This window comes from Ranitomeya variabilis, chromosome 3, assembly GCF_051348905.1.
Source record: "Ranitomeya variabilis isolate aRanVar5 chromosome 3, aRanVar5.hap1, whole genome shotgun sequence".
Classification (NCBI taxonomy): domain Eukaryota; kingdom Metazoa; phylum Chordata; class Amphibia; order Anura; family Dendrobatidae; genus Ranitomeya; species Ranitomeya variabilis.
This window is the reverse complement of record NC_135234.1, coordinates 90,244,225-90,265,448: the sequence shown is the minus strand read 5'-3', so window position 1 is coordinate 90,265,448 and position 21,224 is coordinate 90,244,225. Positions and strand designations below refer to the sequence as shown.

General features: G+C 42.3%; 1 protein-coding gene across 1 annotated transcript in view; it reads right to left on the bottom strand.

Moving 5' to 3' along the window:
• The window catches only part of LOC143815292 (myeloperoxidase-like), a 28,379-nt gene that overhangs the window by 7,066 nt on the left and 89 nt on the right, over window positions 1-21,224 (bottom strand). The window contains exons 2-8 of the mRNA XM_077294377.1: window positions 21,137-21,213; window positions 16,797-16,890; window positions 12,738-12,913; window positions 9,925-10,045; window positions 9,046-9,175; window positions 8,695-8,901; window positions 72-387 (exon numbers count right to left, since the gene is read on the bottom strand). Of these exons, the coding sequence (XP_077150492.1) occupies window positions 72-387; window positions 8,695-8,901; window positions 9,046-9,175; window positions 9,925-10,045; window positions 12,738-12,913; window positions 16,797-16,890; window positions 21,137-21,212 (1,120 nt within the window). The 5' untranslated portion in view covers window position 21,213. The remainder of the gene's footprint in view (window positions 1-71; window positions 388-8,694; window positions 8,902-9,045; window positions 9,176-9,924; window positions 10,046-12,737; window positions 12,914-16,796; window positions 16,891-21,136; window positions 21,214-21,224) is intronic.

Below are 21,224 nucleotides of genomic sequence, written 5' to 3'. Positions count from 1 at the left end.
ATGCCCCCTTTTTCCACTTGACATTTGCCATTTTTCACCATTCTACTGATAACAATGTGTGAAATGAGTACCTCCCAAAAAGCAGGGGATTCCAGATGACACGTTAGTCAGGACACAGAAGTCTTCTCCTTCTGTTTGAAAAGGAAGATATGCAAGTCCATCGTCGCTGAAGTTCTGGTTAATAGCCATAAGTCCCAACTGATTTGTGTTGTTACGAAGTGCAAAAGACAGTGGCAGATCACTGCCATACACTTGGCTCCCGTCAAGGAAGGAGGTGAGAATGTTTATCTGTTCACGAATTGGTGATCCAGGAGTGCACACAGGAGAGGAGCGGAAGAGGGGGATGCAGTCACTACGATTTGTAAACCGGGGATCATTTGGTGGAATCTACCAGTATAAAAAAACATAGGATTAAAATTTGAAGGAGTTGTCTAATTTTAAACTACAAGTTTGCAGTTACTCTATGTGACTGTAGACTTGTGAATCCTCACATGGTGTGCACTGCACACTGTGAGAATTCCCGGCACCGAGAGCTGCCGTCATGTGATTGCAAGTATATGATTTGCATACTCCTCGCCACAGTCAGACTAGATGGATGCAACCTCGCTCAATGCAGGTGTATTCGAAGATGCCAGAAACAGTCTTGTGGGATTTTGTCCAGGAGTATGCAAATTACATACTTGCCGTCACATGACCACCGCCACCAGTGCCGGCACCGGTGAATCCTCACAGCGCGCAATCATATACAGTATCTGTAGACCGGTAGTTTAAGGCCCCATACATACGTTCAGGAATTGATGCAGAAAATTCCTGTGAAAATCCGGACATTTCTGCCAGATTTCCGCATAAAAACCGCATGCGTTTTTTTTGCGCGTTTTTTTTGCGCGTTTTTGACGCGGTTTTGACGCGTTTTTGACGCGGTTTTTCCCAAACATTTCCCAATGCATTAGACAGTGGGAAAACCGCGAAAAAACCGCAAAATTAATGAGCATGTCCGGTTTTTTACCGCAATGCGTTTTTCATGTGGAAAAACGCACATCATGTGCACAGAAATTGCGGATTTCATTAAAAATGATAGGATGCTTAATGTATGCAGATTATTTGCGGTTTTATAGCGTTTTTATAGCGCAAAAACGCTAAAAAAACGCAAATAATCTGCACTGTGTGAACATAGCCTAAGACTAGAAAATCCCTTTATTCTGTAGCTAGAGCTATATAAAATGTTTTCATGTAAGTTATGTTTCCCCAAAAAGTTTAAATGTGTCAGCCTATGTACAGTCCTCAAAATTTTAAATTGCATCACCAAGAAGGAAAAGTCAAGGAATTATGCAAATCACAGGATCGATAGACAAGATAATAATATGCAAATGATAAAAAATAGAAACAAAGTTTTTTAAACATCTTAATTCAGTCTGTACAGAGTATAGTCGCTACATGCAGAAATCCCAGCACTTACACGCCTTGGCTGCCATCAAGGTTATTAATTAGTGATGAGCGAGTGTACTCGTTGCTCGGGTTTTCCCGGACATGCTCGGGTGTTCTCCGCGTGTTTGTTAGTGTTAGGAGATTTAGTTTTCATCACCTCAGCTGAATGATTTACAGCTACTACCCAGCCTGAGTACATGTGGGGGTTGCCTGGTTGCTAGGGAATCCCCACATGTAATCAAGCTGGCTAATAGCTGTAAATCATTCAGCTGTTGCAAGGGAAACTAAATCTCCGAGCAGTCATAAATACTCGGAGACCACCCGAGCGTGCGCGGGAAAATCCGAGTAACGAGTATACTCGCTCATCACTATTATTAATAGTTGTCTGAGGATTGTTCTGCCATGCTGAATGCACTTTGGCATGCAAATGATCAAGATCTGCTGCTGGCAGTTCCCTTTGCAATTGCCAACCAATGATGTCTCAGATGTGCTCATTAGGAGACAAGTCTGGAGACTATGCAGGCCATGGGAACACGTTTAGGTTTTTCAGAATATTCACAGTAACAACAGCAGCATGCGGCCTTGAATTGTTGTGTTGAAAAACAGCTTTGATGATTTGTGTGCCCGAGTGTTTGGGCTGGGGTCACATCCACTGTTCCTTAATTGAGATCCTACAGAACAAGTCAATGTGTAAGGGTGTGACAGGAGCTGTCATAAGCCTCTCACCCTAAAGACAATGTCTGCAGTAACTGTGTGTGAATACGTGTTAAGAACATGGTTTAATTATATTGTATGATTCATGTAAAATGTGAAACTCCATAGAATCTTATAGGCACTAATGTGCACAGTTAATATGATGTAATGTATAATATTCTTTATGTGTAACATATAGGGAAAGTCTAGGGTTAAGGATCGGACTTTGGGATAGCATAGGACTTAGGGATTAATTTAGGAAGGGAAATATTCAGATGGGGGCATACTAGAAGTAGGAAGTGAATTGCACAGGTTAGGATACAGTTAAATGTTTGGGATCAGCCCCAACATGGCAGGGGACAGAATTAGTTAAAGGGAATCTGTCACCCCAAAGTTCGCCTATAAGCTAAGGCCACCGGCATCAAGGGCTTATCTACAGCATTATGTAATGCTGTAGATAAGCCCCCGATGTAACCTGCAAGATAAGAAAATCACGTTATATTATTCTCTCCCAGGGGTGGTCCCGGTTCGGTTCGGGTCCGATGGGTGTCGCGGTCCGGCACCTCCCATCTTCATACAATGATGTCCTCTTCTTTTCTTCCTGCTGCGGCTCCTGCTCAGGCGTACTTTATCTCCCCTGTTGAGGGCAGCGTAAAGTACTGCAGTGCGCAGGCGCCTGGCCTCTCTGACCTTTCCCGGCGCCCGCATACTGTAATACTTTGCTCTGTCCTCAACAGGGCAGACAAAGTACGCCTGCACAGGAGCCGCGGCAGGAAGAAAAGAAGAGGACGTCATCGTATGAAGATGGGAGACGCCGGACCCTGACCATGACACCCATCGGACACGAACCAGGACCGCCCCTGGATGAGTATAATCTAACTAGTTTTTCTTATCTTTCAGGTTACATCGGGAGCTTATCTACAGCATTACAGAATACTGTAGATAAGCCCCTGATGCCGGTGGCCTTAGCTTATAGGAGAATTTTGGGATGACAGATTCCCTTTAAGAAGGTAAGCACTTCCTGGTTAGTGCAGTGAGTTTGGAGTGCGAGATTAGATTGGCAAGTAAAGTGTTATCAGCATTCAATGTCAGATTGCTGGAGGGCAAGAGAAGTACAGACTGTTCGGTCATCATGTTTTCTGCGGATATCCCTGCAATGTTCGAAGCCTTTGGCCAGAATTAGGCATTGGAAATTGTGCCTTATTCCCTTCCCACAAGTGGAAGCCAGAAGGGGGCCCCGGGAGCCATTAAGCAAAGGGATAGCTGAGTCCCAACGAACAGAGAACATAGAAACATACTATGCTGTAACATCAATTGAAATGTCCCCTGGTAAGTTCGGGACAGCTCAGTTCCAGACTCCCACACTCAGGTATAAAAAAAATGCACGGATAACAAGAAAGCCCGGAAGAACCAGGAATGTGTGGTCATGGAGGTGACTAGGGTCAAGCCCACGAGGAACCCTCTGGCACCGGCCAAAGATGTAGCCGGGGGTCAGGGTAAAATTGATAGAGCTCTCGCTAGTCAGCAGCGTCGGGAATCTCGTGTTCGGGTGCGACGTAATGCAGATGTATGCCCGGAGTTTCCGGGGTGGACCACAGCGTTTCGGCATGGCATAGTCCCTGAGGCACAGGTAAGGGTATGAAGGAAATGGTACAAAGGGCCCGAAGGCAAGTACTTAGGTCACGGGATGAGCTGCAGGGTTAGTAAACCCAAAATAAACAAGGTCGAGACCACCCAAAACTGGCCCAAATCTATGGTTAATCAGGAAAGTGGGTATGTCATCTGCAACAGAGAACGGGGTGGTGGGTGGTCCCATAACAAAGTATGGAGGAGGTGTGTTTTCCCCAGGATGCGCACGGAGGTGTATTGTGGCCATGGGGGTGCATTGCAGTCACAGGCGTAGCTGTGATTTCAATTGTGAGGCAGTGACAGATGTCACAGGTAGGGGTCTCTGGGTGTTCCCCCCATGATGTGCACGGAGGCATTTGGAGACCAAGAGAGTGCATTGCAGTCATAGGCGTAGCTACGATTGCAATGCAGACTGAAATAAGTGTTAGTCTTGGGCTTAGTTGGAAAAAGCAGCTCTGGGGTTTTTGTATTTTGAAACAGACTGCAGGATGGTAGTCGTGCAGTCCATTTCATTCGGCTCTGCAGAGCTCCTGTGTGAGGCAACACAGGTAAGCGGAGCCAAGCAGCCACAGGAGCTGAGACGACTGGCACCCACAGTGTGCACAGCGGTGCCGTCGCCCACAGTAACTGGTCAGATTGGTCAGACGTGGACTGGCGTGTTTAGTGACTGTAAGCTGAAGGATATCGTGTACTGTGTAAAGCTGTGAGTAGAACATTAACATGATGGTGCAGTCATCCACGGCAACCGGTCAGAGGTCGACTGGCGTGTTTAGTGACTGTAATATGGAGGATACCGGGTACTATGTACTGCTGTGAATTGGACATTAATGGTGTATACTTGTGTGAATTGGACATTAATGCTGTGAAGTAAACACATTAAAGAGACTTTGGTTTGGAACTTTGTTAGCTCACTGCACAAGTGTGCTACCGCTGCACTATACATGTTTTATAAGGAAATAATACAGAACTGTACTGGTGTGGCATTAGTTACACAGGAAAATGTGTATCCCTTTAAAAGGCACTCATCAGCTTCCCTGCCTTTCTTAGGCTCTGTACACACTCTGTTTATGGATTCTGATAAAAGTATATGGTTGTAAGATTTTTTTATGTCTATTTCCAACAGAAGGCTCCAACATACTGTATGCCAGGTATTCAGTACAATTTCTCTTTTTTTTCTGTGGCCTAATAAGTAGGAAATTACAATCTGCTTTGCTTTATTACATTTTTTTTTTTAAAGGTATCACAAATTATACCAGTGCATGAAGCCCAGGTGATAGTTTGATACCAACTTTATGCTACTTGGGAGAGCTTGTGTGGAAGGTTTTATAGTTATTTATTCATGTTATTCATAGTATTTTATCTTTCACTCTTTTAATTTGCACTAAAACAAATAGCTGAATAACTAAATGGCTCATGATACGGTTGACTTCTGATGTAAAGTACACTTTGTACACAATTATTGTTCTGTACTGATATTTTTTATGAAAACATTTGTTGAAACATTGTAATACTTTATCAGAGGAATATAAACCTTAAAGGGTTTGTCCGCTCTTTTGAATAAAGTCTGCAGCCACTCCATGTTACTGCAGACTTGTAAATCCTCACAGTGTGCGGCGTTGGTGGCGAGAGCAGGCGGTCAAACGACATCAGTTATGTGATGTGCGTACTTCCGGACATATTTCAACTAGACGGGCACCGCCTCGCAATCTCGCACCGACGACACCCCAGATTCTGACAGCGTGCGGTGCTCATGCTGTAAGGACTTGGAAGTCTGCAGTCACAGACAAAGTCACTACAGACTTTTAGCAGAAGACCAGACAACCCAATTAAGATAAAGGCAGGTCCGTATTAACACCGTGAAACCTCTGGTAGATTTATGCCAAAAATTGTAGTTAAAAAAATTATCTTCTTGTAGGTTAAAGGGGACCAATCATGTTAAAAAAACACTATTAACCTGCAGATATGGGGTTAATCTCTAGATTAATAGCATTCCAAAGCTGCCTGTACTGAGAGTCCCACTGCTGGGAAGAGATGAACTTTATTCCTCTCTGTTACCTTAGACTTTCAGTCATAAGGGTTGACTGCTGCCGGCCCACCCCTATGACTGAAAGCCCAGGGCTGCTGGGAAGAATAAAGTTAAATTCCTCCCAATAGCGGAACTCTCAGTGCGGGCGCCTGGCAAGATCAGAAACTTAATAGCATTTTTACATGAAAGGTTTTCCTTTAGGATCTCCATACACAAGTCGTCCAAACCTTTGGTGCTGACCAACCATGTAATGTTTGGGGACTTCCCAATTACACCCCATCTGATCATATCAGGGGAGAAAATAATTGGGATTGTCAAACTGCATTGCTGGATCCTTTTTGAAGAGATAAGTTGCTGCCAGGGGTTTCTGTAAGCAGCTTACTCCAGTGTCCGCATTGAAAGTACATGAATACTCAGCCGCACTGAGCGCATAAGTGTATGTCGGGAGTTAGCATAGGTGTTCCTGACAGAGATCTAAGATGTGTAGGCTCCTTTAGCCTTCTAACCCTCTCAAATTAGAGGGAGAACAATTATGGTACAAAGGTCCCCAAGTTTTTGTGAACCACAGGCATCTGTGCCTGATGATTTAGAATAGAGGCATACCAGTTGTGAGAGAAAGTGTTTGCCACCATCCTGATTTCCTATTATTTTGCATGTTTGTCACTCTTAAATATTTCAGATCATCAAATAAATTTAAATATTAGACAAAGATAACACAAGTAAACACAAAATGCAGTTTTAGAATGAAGGATTTTGTAATTAAGGGAAAAAGAAATCCAAACCTACAGGGTCCTGGGTGAAAAAGTGATTGCTCCCTAAACCTAATAATTGGTTAGGCCACTCTTAGCAGCAACAACTGCAATCAAGCTCTTGCGATAACTGATAATGAGTCTGTTACAATGCTCTTATGGACTTTACAGAATTGTTGTAATTCAGCCACATTGGTGGGTTTCCGAGCATGAACTGCCTTTTTACAGTCACCGCCATAACATCTCAATCAGATTAAAGTCAGGACTTTGACTAGGCCACTCCAAAGTATTAATTTTGTTTTTCTTAAGCCATTCAGAGGTGGATTTGCTGGTGTGTTTTCGATCATTGTCCTGCTGCATAACTTAAGTGTGCTTCAGCTTGAGGTCACAAACAGATTGCTGGACATTTTCCTTCAGGATTTTTTGGTAGACAACAGAATTCATGGTTCCATTTACCACAGCAAGTCTTCCAGGTCCTGAAGCAGCAAAATAGCCCCAGACCATCACACTACCAACACCATATTTTACTGTTGCTATGATGTTCCTTTTCTGAAATGCTGTGTTACTTTTATGCCAGATGTAATAGGATATACACCTTCCAAAAAGGTAAACTTTTATCTCATCAGTCTTGGCGATTATCAAGATGCTTTCTGGCAAAACTGAGAGAAGCCTTTATGTTCTTATTGCTCATCAGTGGTTTTTGTCTCCGAACTCTGCCATGCAGGCCATTTTTGCACAGTCTCTTACTTATGGTGGAGTCATGAACACTGACCTTAACTAAGGCAAGTAAGGCCTGCAGCTCTTTGAATTTTGCTGTGGGGTCTTTTGTGACCTCTTGGATGAGTCGTAGCTGCACTCTTGGGGTAATTTTGGTCAGCCGAACATTCCTGGAACAGTTCACCACTGTTCCATGTTTTTGCTCTTTGTGGATAATGGCTCTCACTGTGGTTTGCTGGAGTCCTAAAGCTTTAGAAATGGCTTTATAACTTTTCCGAGACTGATAGATCTCAATTAATTTGTTCCAGAATTTCTGAGAATCGCGGCAGGATGTCTAGCTTTTGAGGGACTTTTAGTCTACTTCCCTTTATCAGGCAGGTCCTCTTTAAGTGAATTTTTGATTTAGAACAGGTGCAACAGTAATCGGGCCTGGGTGTGGTGAGGAATTTTAACTCAGCTTCGCAAAGATGTGATAAACCACAGTTAATTTATGCTTTAAGGAGGGAAAAGGGGCAATCACTTTCACACAGTGCCCTTTAGCTTTGGATTTCTTTTTCCTTAATAATAAAGACCTTTATAAAAATACTGCATTTTGTGTTTACTTGTTTTGTCTTTGTCTAATAATTAAATTTCTTTGGTAATCTGAAACATTTAAGTGTGACAAATATGGAAAAGAATAGGAAATCAGGAAGGGGAAAACACTTTTTCACACAACTGTATTAAAAGTGATACTTTACACTTAAAGGGGTATTCCCATCTCCATGATATTATCCCAATATGTAGTAGGTGTAATAATAGTAATGTTAGCAAATACCTCCAATTAGAAATGTACATTAGTATAGTTCTTCTGATTTGATATGTTGCTTACCCTAAATGTGTGTGTCTATGTGCAGGGCATTGCAGTAGCGCAGTAGCTTAGGTATCCATGTTTGTGACCACTCATATAGTGACAGTTCGTTAGTTAGTTGTTAGTGGTCATAACCATGGATACCTAAGATACTACAATGCCCTGCCCCTGGGGTAAGTGACATAGTGAATCAGAAGAACTATACTACATTTCTAATTGGCGATATTTGCTGGTATTATTATTATTATTATTGCACTTGCTACATATTGGGATAGGATTTTGGAGATGGGAAATGCCTCTTTAACACCGCACACTCTGAGTAGTCATCTCTACAATCACATCTAGCTGAAAAGAAAAACTTATACAAGCAATATCCAAGAGAATAATTAGCAAAACTGGCACTGTGTTAGGGGAGTGATGATATGTAATACTGACAGAATGGAAGTAATATTACATAGTTGTGACAAATTGGGCACATGCATCTATCCATAGAAGACAACTCACATAGCAAAGTGAAATAGTACTGACTGAAAAATCTGCTCTACATCAGAAAAGGTGTTTAATAAGATCTGGCCCACTGTATTAACACATCAAAGTGTGTAGTTTACCTTGAGTGGAAAGCAGGGGGGTTCTCTTTCACAGCTGAGATCACAATTTATGCCTTCAAGGAAAGTTGACCTTGCTGGAGTCTCAGGAGAGAGATCGAGGTCATGGTCTGTCCATTGTCCCCACTGCATAAAGATAAGTGCTCGGCCACTGTCCAGGGTGATATTTTCAGTTGGGAATCTGACAATCTCATTAGATACTTGACGTGCCTAATTAAGAAAATGTGTTGTTATCAATCATTAAATATTTGGATTGGCATGTTATTTCAGGTAACATGGTTTTTGGTCTGGACACCTGGTTTGTTTATATTGGCTCTTGAATCACTGTAACAGATAGAATCACTTTTTGCTTACCAAGGGCAGACGGAAGCCGTTAATTCTACGATTTTCAGTCCAGCCACGAGGAACTGACACTCCATCCTCATACTGAGCCGGCAACAAGCGAGTAAACCCAGTGTTAGAAGCACCAAGATTGAGATCTCTCCTGCAATCATACAATGAAACAACCTGTCATGGGTTTACTGTGACAGAGAGGAGCCAGAAGACTGCAGCGTCTGATTTCTCCTACGACTGCACTGATTAGAAGCACTTCACCGTCATATTAAACAGTGAAAGTTTCTTTTAGCAGTGCAGGGGTTAATCTGCTCCGTTGAGAGCTCCTGGAGCATTAAGGCTCTCAGCTGTGCAGTTAGCTACTCCCACCTCCTATATAATCTGGGTCCTGGCTAGCCCCCATTGCCAGAGTTAGCTTATGCTGCATGGCTGGAGGTTGTTGCTGGTGGTTATTGGAAAAAGGCGTTTGGTGGATTTATCTGTCACTGTTGCTTGGTTTTGAGTCTGTGACAATTCCCTTTCTTCTCCTACTTTGGTTTAACCCCATCCTCCACTCCCCGGTGCATTCCTCTGTCTGTGTGAGTATATTTGCATCATAGGTATTTTTCGTTATCGCTGCTTGTATTACCTTGTTAGTCTGGTTGGTGAATTACGGTACACTACTACTCCTCTCTTCCCTGGGTGGGGAAAGGGTACAGACTGAGGGCAGATTCAGGAGCTAAGGCAAGGTATGTGGCCATTGGCATCTTCCCATCAGAAGTAATCCGGGGAACAGGGCGAGCTAGGGTTAGGGACAGAGAAGGAGCCCCTGGTCCTGGGACACTTGACAAGAGAGTCGTGACACAACCATTCATATACTATTGACAACCTCTAATAGCAGATCTTTGGAGACCTTCTCACCTGTTATTGCACTCGCCAGTAATGGTGCGGTATTGACTGTTCTGACAAGCTTTTGGAAGGTGTTGAGAGGCGCAGCCTGAAATCTTAGAAATAGTATCCATCTGGTTCTTTGTTAGTAAATCTAAAATACAAGGTAAAAATATAAAATTCATCTTAACCCCTTCAGACATGGGACTAATTTGGTCCTTAGCACTGCAGGACTTTTTGTGCTACCGCATTCTGTTAGCTGATGAATGAGAGCTGCTGGTTTTGTGGGGTGTGTTAATGGCTATATTTTGGGAATACATGTAACTTACCGATTACGTTTTGTTAACTCTTGAGGAGGAATGGAAAAATAGCATTTGTACTATTGTTTTCGTGCTGTTCTTCACCATGGGACATACATATTGTGTTTTATTTTATGGATCTGTAATATAACCACAATATCTAATATATATTGTATACACTTTTCTGTTTTAATAATTTATTGCTTTACAGCCTTTTATTGGGGAAAGAAATATTTTAATATAACCATTTTGGAGATAATGTGATTTATTACCTATTATTAGTTTGTTGGTTTTTTTAGGGGATTCAAAATTAATAATGTACGGTAATTATTTTCTGTGTTCTTTTTTCAGTTTTCGATATGGTTTAAGTTATTGGTACCAGGTAGTATTTTGGGTGCTGCCTTCCTACAGTAGAAATGCTGCAGCAAAATTTTCATAGCAGAAATTGAATTGCTGCAGATTTCAAATCGTCAGCACCGGCCAATTTGGGCTGTGGATATTTTTCAGAAGTGCCTCTGTAAAATGCAGTGGAATTTTTGCTGCACTTTCACTCTGTAGGTATGTTTCTGTAGTGAATTATGTGATACCATGTATGTGTAATTTTTTAATGCTTTCACTTTTCTTATGGAAATCTACTGTGTATTTTTTTTCACAACACACTTAGGAAAAAAAAAGTTTTCTTTATTTTGGTATTAATGGTTTTCACATTGTGATCTGTCAATGATACAATACTTTGGCATGTTCAGTGATTAGGCATAGTATAATGGCCATACAGTGTGATACACTATGACGACCCATTGGCAGGTAGCTCCATTTATGGCTGTTGCAGTTGGACATCAGCTGTGTGTATGGGTGGGGGATTGTGCTGTCGCATTCCTGCCCTTAAAGACACTAATCGCGCTGTGTTGTATTGTAATGTGTATTACGTAATGCGTCTTTACATATATCATGTCATGTGAATTGTGTAGTAATGTATAGTGCAGGGTGTGATAATGTAAGGCATAGTGTATAAGATAGGTAGTAGAAGGGATGTAGATAGTTGACCGCAGTATAGGTAGTGATGATAGGGTGTTAGGATGTAGTTAATGTTTGGGACTAGCCTATTGGGGTGGGGCTAGCATTAAGGGTTAGGGCAAGTGACTGCTTCCTGCTAGTGAGTTTGAGTTTGGGGTGCAAAGTGAACAGTGCTGCTTAGTGGGTGATCCATAGAAAGAGGAAACCAAAGGTTAAGGATAGCGAGATCCTTAAGAGAAGAGACTGATGAGACATTGTGGCCTTCAAGAGAAGGGTCCGTGGGGAGGACACTTAGTCACAAAGCTTGTAATACAGGAGGTAACATGCTTAAACAGGACTGAATTCATGGGACTATTGAGGGGCCCGAGCAGAAGATTCAGAGCACCAGTAGTGGAAGAAATAGGATGCCGAGTCGCTGAGATAGTAAGGAAACTTGCTGATCAGTATTGTTGCGCTAAGGCTGTATTGTGGCAAAGTAGGATGAAATAGTGTGTCTATAGAGCCCTGGAGTAGACTACAGAGGAAGGATACTGTGTGAAGGAAAATGCTCCATACTGTAGAGGAAACCTCCATAAGACTTTGTACCTGCTATCCCTTGTGTATAACCCTTACCAAGTTACCGTTCAGTAAAGACTTAATTTTTGAATGGCGTTCTCCCTTATTGAACTGTGGAACCTATGGTACTGGTCAGCCCACACCACCGGCTACATGCGGATCGCATGGATGCAGGCTCGGACTGGCCCACAGGGTAACAGGGGAATCCCCCGGTGGGCCCCTGTGTAGATCTGGGCCCCCAACCCCACTGTATGAGTAGTACTTGGCATAATTCACTCTGTACTGAAAAAAGCAGCATCTCATCATTCATTAATCACGCTACCCAGTTTATATATAGAGATATAGGTAAATTTGTAAACGAAGGTAGTATAATATTTGCATGCAGGTGAAAAATGGGCCCCCCCAAAGTCAATGTTACTGGTGGGCCCTTGTCACCCAGTCCGACACTGCATGGGTGTAAGGCCTTCACCGCACAAGACCACACACCCAGCCAGGACCCACACATGTGCATCAGCGTTACCAAATGCCGCAGATGCTGTTGGCACAGCTTCTGTCCCCAGTTCATGAACCCGAGGTAATGGAACTTGCAGTTGAGGGAAGGTAATAAAATGGATTTAACCGCAACATTTAAAAAAAAAAAAACAACATAGTTTTTAAAGCTATTTTGTAGAACTAAAACCAGAACTAGATTTTAATGGAATTGGAAATATAAAGAAAGAACTTTCTTCCCTGCTGGATTCACTAGATGCACCACTTCTGTCTAGGTGTGATGTCTGGTAAAATGGCTAATATCATGATAGTGAATAGGACTGAGCTACAAAACAAATAAAATATTTAGGTGAAAAATTAATGAACAGTTCACTCAAAAAGTGAAAGTTTAAGTTGCACAAATATAAGACGCAGGAAAAATATTGTATAGAAAAAAAAATTGTAAACCCTCATTTGAATGTGTAAACCATTTATAGTGGACCAGGGTACCTGAAATATTGAAAGGACGGTCATAGAAGTATTTGAGTTTTCCTTGCAGAATCTGTAGAGTGGTGCCCATGTAATCAGCAGCTCGTATGGCATTTCTGCTTCCCGCAACAGGTTGCTTGAAATAAGCCATGAGGTCGCGAGCGTCAACATCCTTCCTCCTTAAACGTTCTTTCAAACTGGATAATATAAAGACATGTTAGCTTCTCCAACTTACTCTGTAGTTAATGGCATTAGTAAAAATTTGATTAACAGTTTAAAAAGTAATAAAATATAAAAATAAATAATATTCACATATTAAATCTCCCGCTACTTCAGTGGTGTCTCCTCCGGTTTTGCAATCATGACGTCCAATGACCACTAAATTAAAGGTACCGTCACACTAAGCAACGTCGCCAGCGATCTGTGACGTTGCAGCGTCCTAGGGAGCGATATCGCTGTATTTGACACGCAGCAGCGATCAGAATCCCGCTGTGAAATTGCTGGTCGCTGCTAGAAGGTCTGCACATTATTTGGTCGCTAGGTCGCCGTGTATCGCCGTGTTTGACAGCAAAAGCAACCATACCAGCGATATTTTACACTGGTAACCAGGGTAAACATCGGGTTACTAAGCGCAGGGCCGCGCTTAGTAACCCGATGTTTACTCTGGTTACCAGCGTAAAATGTAAAAAAAACCAAACACTACATACTCACACGCTTCCCCCGGCGTCCGCTTCCCACACTGACTGAGCGCCGCAAATTGAAAGTGAAAGCACAGCACAGCGGTGACGTCACCGCTGTGCCCTGCTACTGCCGGCGCTCAGTCATTACAGGAAGCGGACGCCGGGGGACGCATGTAAGTATGTACTTACATTTTACGCTGGTAACCAGGGTAAACATCGGGTTACTAAGCGCGGCCCTGCGCTTAGTAACCCGATGTTTACCCTGGTTACCCGCGGACCTCGGCATCGCTGGTCGCTGGAGAGCGGTCTGTGTGACAGCTCTCCAGCGACCACACAGCGACGCTGCAGCGATCGGCATCGCTGTCGCTATCGCTGCAGCGTCGCTTAGTGTGACGGTACCTTAAGTCACTAGCCTCAGTGGTCACATACTGTAAATGCAAATGCCAGGTGAATGATGGATATCATCACTGCAAAACTGACGATAACCACTGAATTGCATATTGATCAATGTAATACTTTTCCAGCTGTATGATTGTGTGTTAAAAATACTAGATAACTCTTCAAAATCAAAGGTCCATGTTTAAACAATAAATTATAAATACTCAATGCTTATCAATTTTTTTTATATGTTTTGGACAGAGCTTTAATTCTTTTATACAGACCTCAAAATACCCAGTATAGCCATAGAGTTATATGTGTTGGAATTTACAACATCTGTAGACTTATGCTAGAGGGACCATGTTAAGAAGATGGCACATGGAGCTGTATTGTAACTTGTTCATATATGTGTAGTTGCTCTCTAGACTTTATTGCATGACCTCTCTGTGTCAGGGGTTTACCACAAAAGAGGGAGGCCGGAAGACCACAGTGTCTGACTCTACATACTCCTACACTGATGAGAAGCACTTCACCATCATATTAAAAGGTGCAGGTTTCTGCTAGCAGTGTCGGGGTTAAATCTGCTCAGTTGAGAGTCTTTGAAGCTTTCCTGCTTTGTTGGTCTCAGCTGTTCAGTGTTGACCACTCCCCTCTGCTATATATACTCACATCTGACAATCAGAATTGAATTGCCAGCGTTACCTTTATACTGCCTGGTGTGGAGTTGAAGGTGTTTGTTAAGGAGGCACTTGGAGTGTTGTTCTAAAGACTGTTCCTTGGTGATATGTCTGTGTGTATATTCTCATCCTCTTCTATTTGGTTGTTCCGCCCTTTACTTCTAAGTATTCGACTCTGTTGTTTGTGAGTGCATATTTGTATGATTGATATTTTCATTTATCCCTGTACATCTTCCCTTGTTAGTCTGGTTTGTGTATTCTTATATACAACTACTAGCCACTTCCCTGGGTGGTGGAGGGAACAAATAATAAATTATTCTGGAGCTCAGTAAGGTATGTGGCCCCGACATCTTCACCATTTTAAGGGATCCAAGGAGCAGTGATAGCTAGGTCACCCCTAGCTTTAGGGATAGGGAAAAAGCCCCTAGCCACGGGATATCAAACAACAGTCATGTAACACTCTATCTTGTTTGTATCAGCTCTCTCCTGCATCCTCCATGTTGTGATGATGGAGATAAAGGTTGCTATACAGTGGGTACGGAAAGTATTCAGACCCCTTAAAATTTTTAACTCTTTGTTTCATTGCAACCATTTGGTAAATTCAAAAAAGTTCATTTTTTTTCTCAGTAATGTACACTCTGCACCCCATCTTGACTGAAAAAAAACAGAAATGTAGAAATTTTTACAAATTTATTAAAAAAAGAAAAACTAAAATTTCACATGACCATAAGTATTCAGACCCTTTGCTCAGACACTCATATTGCTGTCCATTTTCTTGTGATCCTCCTTGAGATAGTTCTACTCTTTCATTGGACTCCAGCTGTGTTTAATTAAACAGATAGGACTTGATTTGGAAAGGCGCACACCTGTCTATTCAAGACCTCACAGCTCACAGTGCATGTCAGACCAAATAGGAGAAGAGAAATAAGGTTCATTGTCTTCTGGTAGCTGCTCTTTCAGTACAGTGGCAACAATTGTCAGTGACCATTGTTGATATGATAGGGTCTCATGCAACAGTTGCCACTAAGGGTACTGTCACACAGTGCAATTACGATCGCTACGACGGTACGATTCGTGACGCTCTAGCGATATCGTTACGATATCGCAGTGTCTGACACGCAGCAGCGATCAGGGACCCTGCTGAGAATCGTACGTCGTAGCAGATCGTTTGAAACTTTCTTTCGTCGCTGGATCTCCCGCTGTCATCGCTGGATCGTTGTGTGTGACAGCGATCCAGCGATGCGTTCGCTGGTAACCAGGGTAAACATCGGGTTACTAAGCGCAGGGCCGCTCTTAGTAACCCGATGTTTACCGTGGTTACCAGCGTAAAAGTAAAAAAAAAAAAAAACCGTACATACTCACCATGTGATGTCCGTCAGGTCCCTTGCCGTCTGCTTCCCGCTTTGACTGTGAGCGCCGGCCGGAAAGTGAGAGCAGATCACAGCGGTGATCACCGCTGCGCTCTGCTCTCACTGTACGGCGGCACTCAGTCAGAGCAGGAAGCAGACTGCAAGGGACCTGACGGACATCACATGGTGAGTATGTACGGTTTGTTTTTTTTTACTTTTACGCTGGTAACCACGGTAAACATCGGGTTACTAAGCGCGGCCCTGCGCTTAGTAACCCGATGTTTACCCTGGTTACCAGCGAACCTCGGCATCGCTCCAGCGCCGTGATTGCAAAGTGTGACCGCAGTCTACGACGCTGGAGCGATACTCATACGACGCTGCGACGTCACGGATCGTGCCGTCGTAGCGACGAAAATTGCACGGTGTGACAGTACCCTAACATTAAGCAATCATTTACACTCAATTTATAATAATGACTGTGACTTTCAGGATTGTGCATGTTTTGGGCATCTTTGCGACTGTGTGAAGATCCTTATGGGGTACCCTTCCCTAAATGGTTAGTTCTAACAAGGGTCGGCCTTATGGGTCATCACAGTGCAGATTTATCACGTCATTTATCGTTTATATGTCATTTGTTATTATCATTTATCGTTTGTGTTTTGTTAATGACTTGTTATATGATATGATGTCAATGTAGGGCAAAGTAAATGAATGATATTGACCACTAAATGGACAAGAAATGGGAGAACTCATAAACTCATAATGTGACAAAACAAGTGCCCTTTCCCTAAGATAAATGAAATCACTAGTTATATACAGGGACATCACAGTTACTTCATTTGATAGTTAACATCAATGACAACATAAATAAATTCTTATCACTTAACATCCTGTTTAATCTGATATATTTATATGCCGTCATTTATGACTAAAGTATCATCATCATATATTGCTCAATGGCTTGTAAAACCTCAGCTTCACTGCATGTCTGCTTACACTTGGCGGGTGTTTTTATAGGCGGTATCTACCAGGTGTTTGGCTTCCTTTGCACAATTTTCTATAAGGTCATTATTCAGTTCCTCAATTCCATCTGAGAAACAAAATAGAAAAAAAATATTAAAACAGTGATAAGTACAGATGATCCCTTAATGGAAATGAAAAGACTTTATAAATACAATCTCCTTAGGTAAAGCAGTTCATTAGTGGAGTCAATAGGGATAGATGTAAGATGCAGCCTCCACAGCAGCTGATATAAACTCTCCATATCGGTAGATCCTGGTTCTGCTCTTAAAAATGATCTATCACCAAGTCAAGATTGACAGCTTTTTTTATGTTATTTTATGCTCACTGGTCCCCTATTTGTTCTTTTTTTTTTTTTTAATCCGTCAAACTGTTCCCAGGATGTCAGCCTTTTTATTTAGTGCTAATTCTTATGGTGTTTCTAAGGAGGCAAGGCTCACAAGATTCATTAGGATGTGGCTCACAGGATTCTCTGGGGGTGCCTCACTGGATTCTCTGGGGGTGGCTCACAGGATTCTCTGGGGGGGGTTCCTCGCTGGATTCTATGGGGTGTGGCTCACTGGATTCTCTGGGGTGTGGCTCACTGGATTCTCTAGTGTGTAGCTCACAGGGTTATCTGGGGCGTGGCTTAAAGGATTATCTGGGGGTATGGCTCACAAGGATTATCTGGGGCATGGATCACAGGATTCTTTGGGGGGGTGACTCAGGATTCTCTAGGACAGGTCTTAAAGGATAATCTGGGGGCATGGCTCACAAGGATTATCTGGGGTGTGGCTACAGTATGATTCTCTCTTTGCGTGTAGGATCATATGAGCATATAAAAAATCACTGAGTTTCATCCAGAAAATAGGAAGATTTTTTTTGTCACTTGTCATCCATATCCATTTTTTTACTGCAGCAGCTATCAGTCATTCATAGGATCATTTACAATTTCCTATTTTGCAGATTTCCAATGAACCTGTAAAAATCGGATGGTATACAGTGGCTCCATATAGCATCTAATTTATTTTGTAGACCCATAGACTTGAGTGGGTGAGTCTCATCTGATTTACGAAGCAAACTAGTGCAGGCAGCATTTTTTTCACACACAGTTTCGATCAGTGAAAAATATCGCTCATCTGCACTGCCCAATGAATAACATTGAAGAACACCCGGACCGAAAATACGGTTACATGAACAAGCCCTAAAGAGAATCGAACAAGAGATTCATGCTGCCAGAACCAATGAATATATATTTTTCTGTGAAATGCTTTGAACAGCTGAATAACCTTTAATATCTAGGCGACTTTTCACTGCTCCAATCCTCTGAATTGACAGCTCTTTCCCTGTATTCCCAGATAGATACAGACCTGTCAGTCTTAGGTAGCGGGGCATTGAGAAGCCACAGGGCACCTTTGCCTAATCATTCAAAGCCTAGTCATGTAGAGGTGTGCACAATGCATATTTCAATGTACGGTATTTACTAATGATGAGCGAGTGACCTCTTTGCTCTGGATTTCCCGAGCACGCTCGGGTGACCTCTGAGTATTTATGACTGCTCGGAGATTTAGTTTTCATCGCGGCAGCTGAACCAGGCAACCCCCACATGTACTCAGCCTGGATAGTAGCTGTAATCATTCAGCTGCCATGATGAAAACTAAATCTCCGAGCAGTCATAAATACTCGGAGCCCACCCGAGCGTGCTCGGGAAAACCAGAGCAACGAGCACACTCGCTCATCACTAGTATTTACCAATTGCTTCCAATGTTCATTCCCAGTGCTATTCTGATTTTCTTCTAAGCCGAATACAGTTCTCAGTGGCCGGCTCATACAGCGTCTTCTGTGCGGACTGGAAGTCACCTTCTCAATGTAGATCTACGAGAGCCTCAATGGGAGTCTGATAGATTTGCATTGACAAAGTGTCTTCCGGATCATACAGAAGATGCTGTGTGAGCCAGCTAGCCAGACCTGTGGTCACAAGGTGCAGAAGAGAACCAAAACCGAGCTGGGAACAGAAGAAGGTAGGGATCAGTACGCAGATTACCGTAATACATGCACTGTACACATAATATCTATTGCCAAGGGACTAAATAATTATAAAAAATCCCTACTACTAAGCACTATATACTTAGCTCCCAGTTGATATGAATACCTTCTTAATACTTTGCTCAGCCACCTTTTGCCAGACCCATACATTATGATATACTGTACTGTACATTTGAGCACTGCGAATATTTGGATAGTTGGTCTTAGTAAACCTTTTAGGTTGGGCATAAAGGTTTTTTCCAATACAAGCAGTTTTTTTTGGACTTGAAACACTTGTTGAAAAGAAGGCAAAGAGAATTGCAGCTTTACATCGCCTAACATGCACTTAACGCAGATGAATCATTAATGACCAAGAAAATTGAGAAGCGTGAATAATAACTATTCTGATTAATGGAGCAGTAATAAAGCTGATTACCCTTAACAATCAGTAAATATTTTGTAACATTAAAGGGAATTTGTCACCACGTTTTTGCTACCTCACCTGACAGCATCATAATGTAGGAAAAGAGACCCTGATTCCAGTGATGTATCACTTAGTTTGCTGCGTGCAGCAGTTGTGACATAATAATTAGTTCTTAGATGTAGCAGAGCTCAGAAATCTGCCCCCACATACACCACAGCTTTTGTGCACATTGTCTAATGACAGGGAGCTGCTTATCAGAGGTGGGGGCGTGGTCAGACCAGGGCTCACATGCACTGCAAGTCCAGGCAGTAATAATCACCTGCAGATAAAAACAACAGCATGCTGCCTAATAAGTGATACATCATTGAAATCTGTGTCTCAGCTCCTAGTTCATGCTGTCCTCAGATTACATAGCAAAAACATGCTGACAGATTCCCTTTAAAAGAAAAAACTCCCAAAAAGTACCATTAAAAAATAACCCTAAAAATTCTGGCAAAAGTAACAGTCAAAAGCCCTGAACAAGAGCTTAGAAAATGAGAAGAAAAGGTAAAAAAAAGATGTTTCATCAGAAAAGGGCCAGGTTTGCTCCAGTGTCTTCCTCTGAAAACAATTTGACTGGTTCACCCCCCCCCCAAAAAAAAAAAAAAGACATTGTTTGCACATACTCTTAAGGGTCTGATCATTTCACATTCAAACAAAATGATCTCTGCATGTAAATTTGTGTCTCAGACCAAGTACAGGGTAATTGTGCTATGTAAACCTGACAAGGAAACCAATAAGCTGGGTAATTAAAAGTGATCCGTCATCCGGTCAGAAGTGGGCAGTTTTTGCTTTGTTTTATTCCCACTGCTCCTCGCGCATTCTGTTTTTTTGTTTTCCAAAATCTGCCATACAATTCCAGGGATGTGGGCCTTTTTCTATAGTGCTAATTGTTATGGTCTTTTCTTGCTCCTAGGATTTTGTGGGAGCGTGTCTTCAGTTTCTGCATTATTACCCGGTGAGACAAACCCCTTGTACAGTCCATAGAAAACAGCACAATATAAAGAGGCTCATGTCTCTGGAATCATATATCCGGTATTAGAAAAACAAAAAATGAAACAAACTGGGGAACAGCAGGAATAATTATCTAAAAGCAAAAACAGCTGGCTTATGATCTGATGACTCGTCCTCTTTAACTATCTATGATGTTTCTAAGACCCTAAATATTCTCTAACAGAGATGAGTGAACCTTTGGGGCTCATACTGGGCAGGTAGCCTCCGGTTCTATACTCTAAACACAGACTTCTCCCGGATGTTAATTTTTGGCTTTCAAGAGGGAGTCCAGAGACAAGAGATTTTTTTTTCCAGATCCAAAGTTCGGGTCTCCATTGTTTTCGATGGGGTTCGGGTTCTAGTTCAAGTTCGGATACAGTTCTGGTAACCGAACCGAACTTTGGACTAAACTTCCACAGGTCCACTCATCCCTACTTTCTAATTCAAATTGCTTACATGCTGATAGGCTGTCATCGTGCACGCCGCTATACAGTACAAGTATAGTATAGACATATTCAATGTACCCATTGAGATTCTAGGACTCCATGAAGAAAAGATTTACTGTCAATTGTCATCGAGCTTGTTTTGGGGAAATTTAGACTTCTAACTTGATTTCTGCAAAAAGTCAATGCACTGTAGATACATGACGGCCTATAGTAGAGGGATTTGCTCCCCCTGCAGATGATCAGTGAAATGACAAACTGTAGGACCCTTTAAAATGATACTAAGCCCTAATGGTGACTGGAATATTATATATGGCACGATTATGATTGATCATACATTACATTAAATAGTAGTTAAACAGCATAATATAGAAAACGTAACAGTGATAATAAAAGCCATGTTTAGGACTTACCGTAGTAAGAAGATGAGCCTGTATGTATCAGTCCCCAGGCCAGCAGTAGCCACACACCGGTGTACAGAGAAGCCATACTATGGAGGGG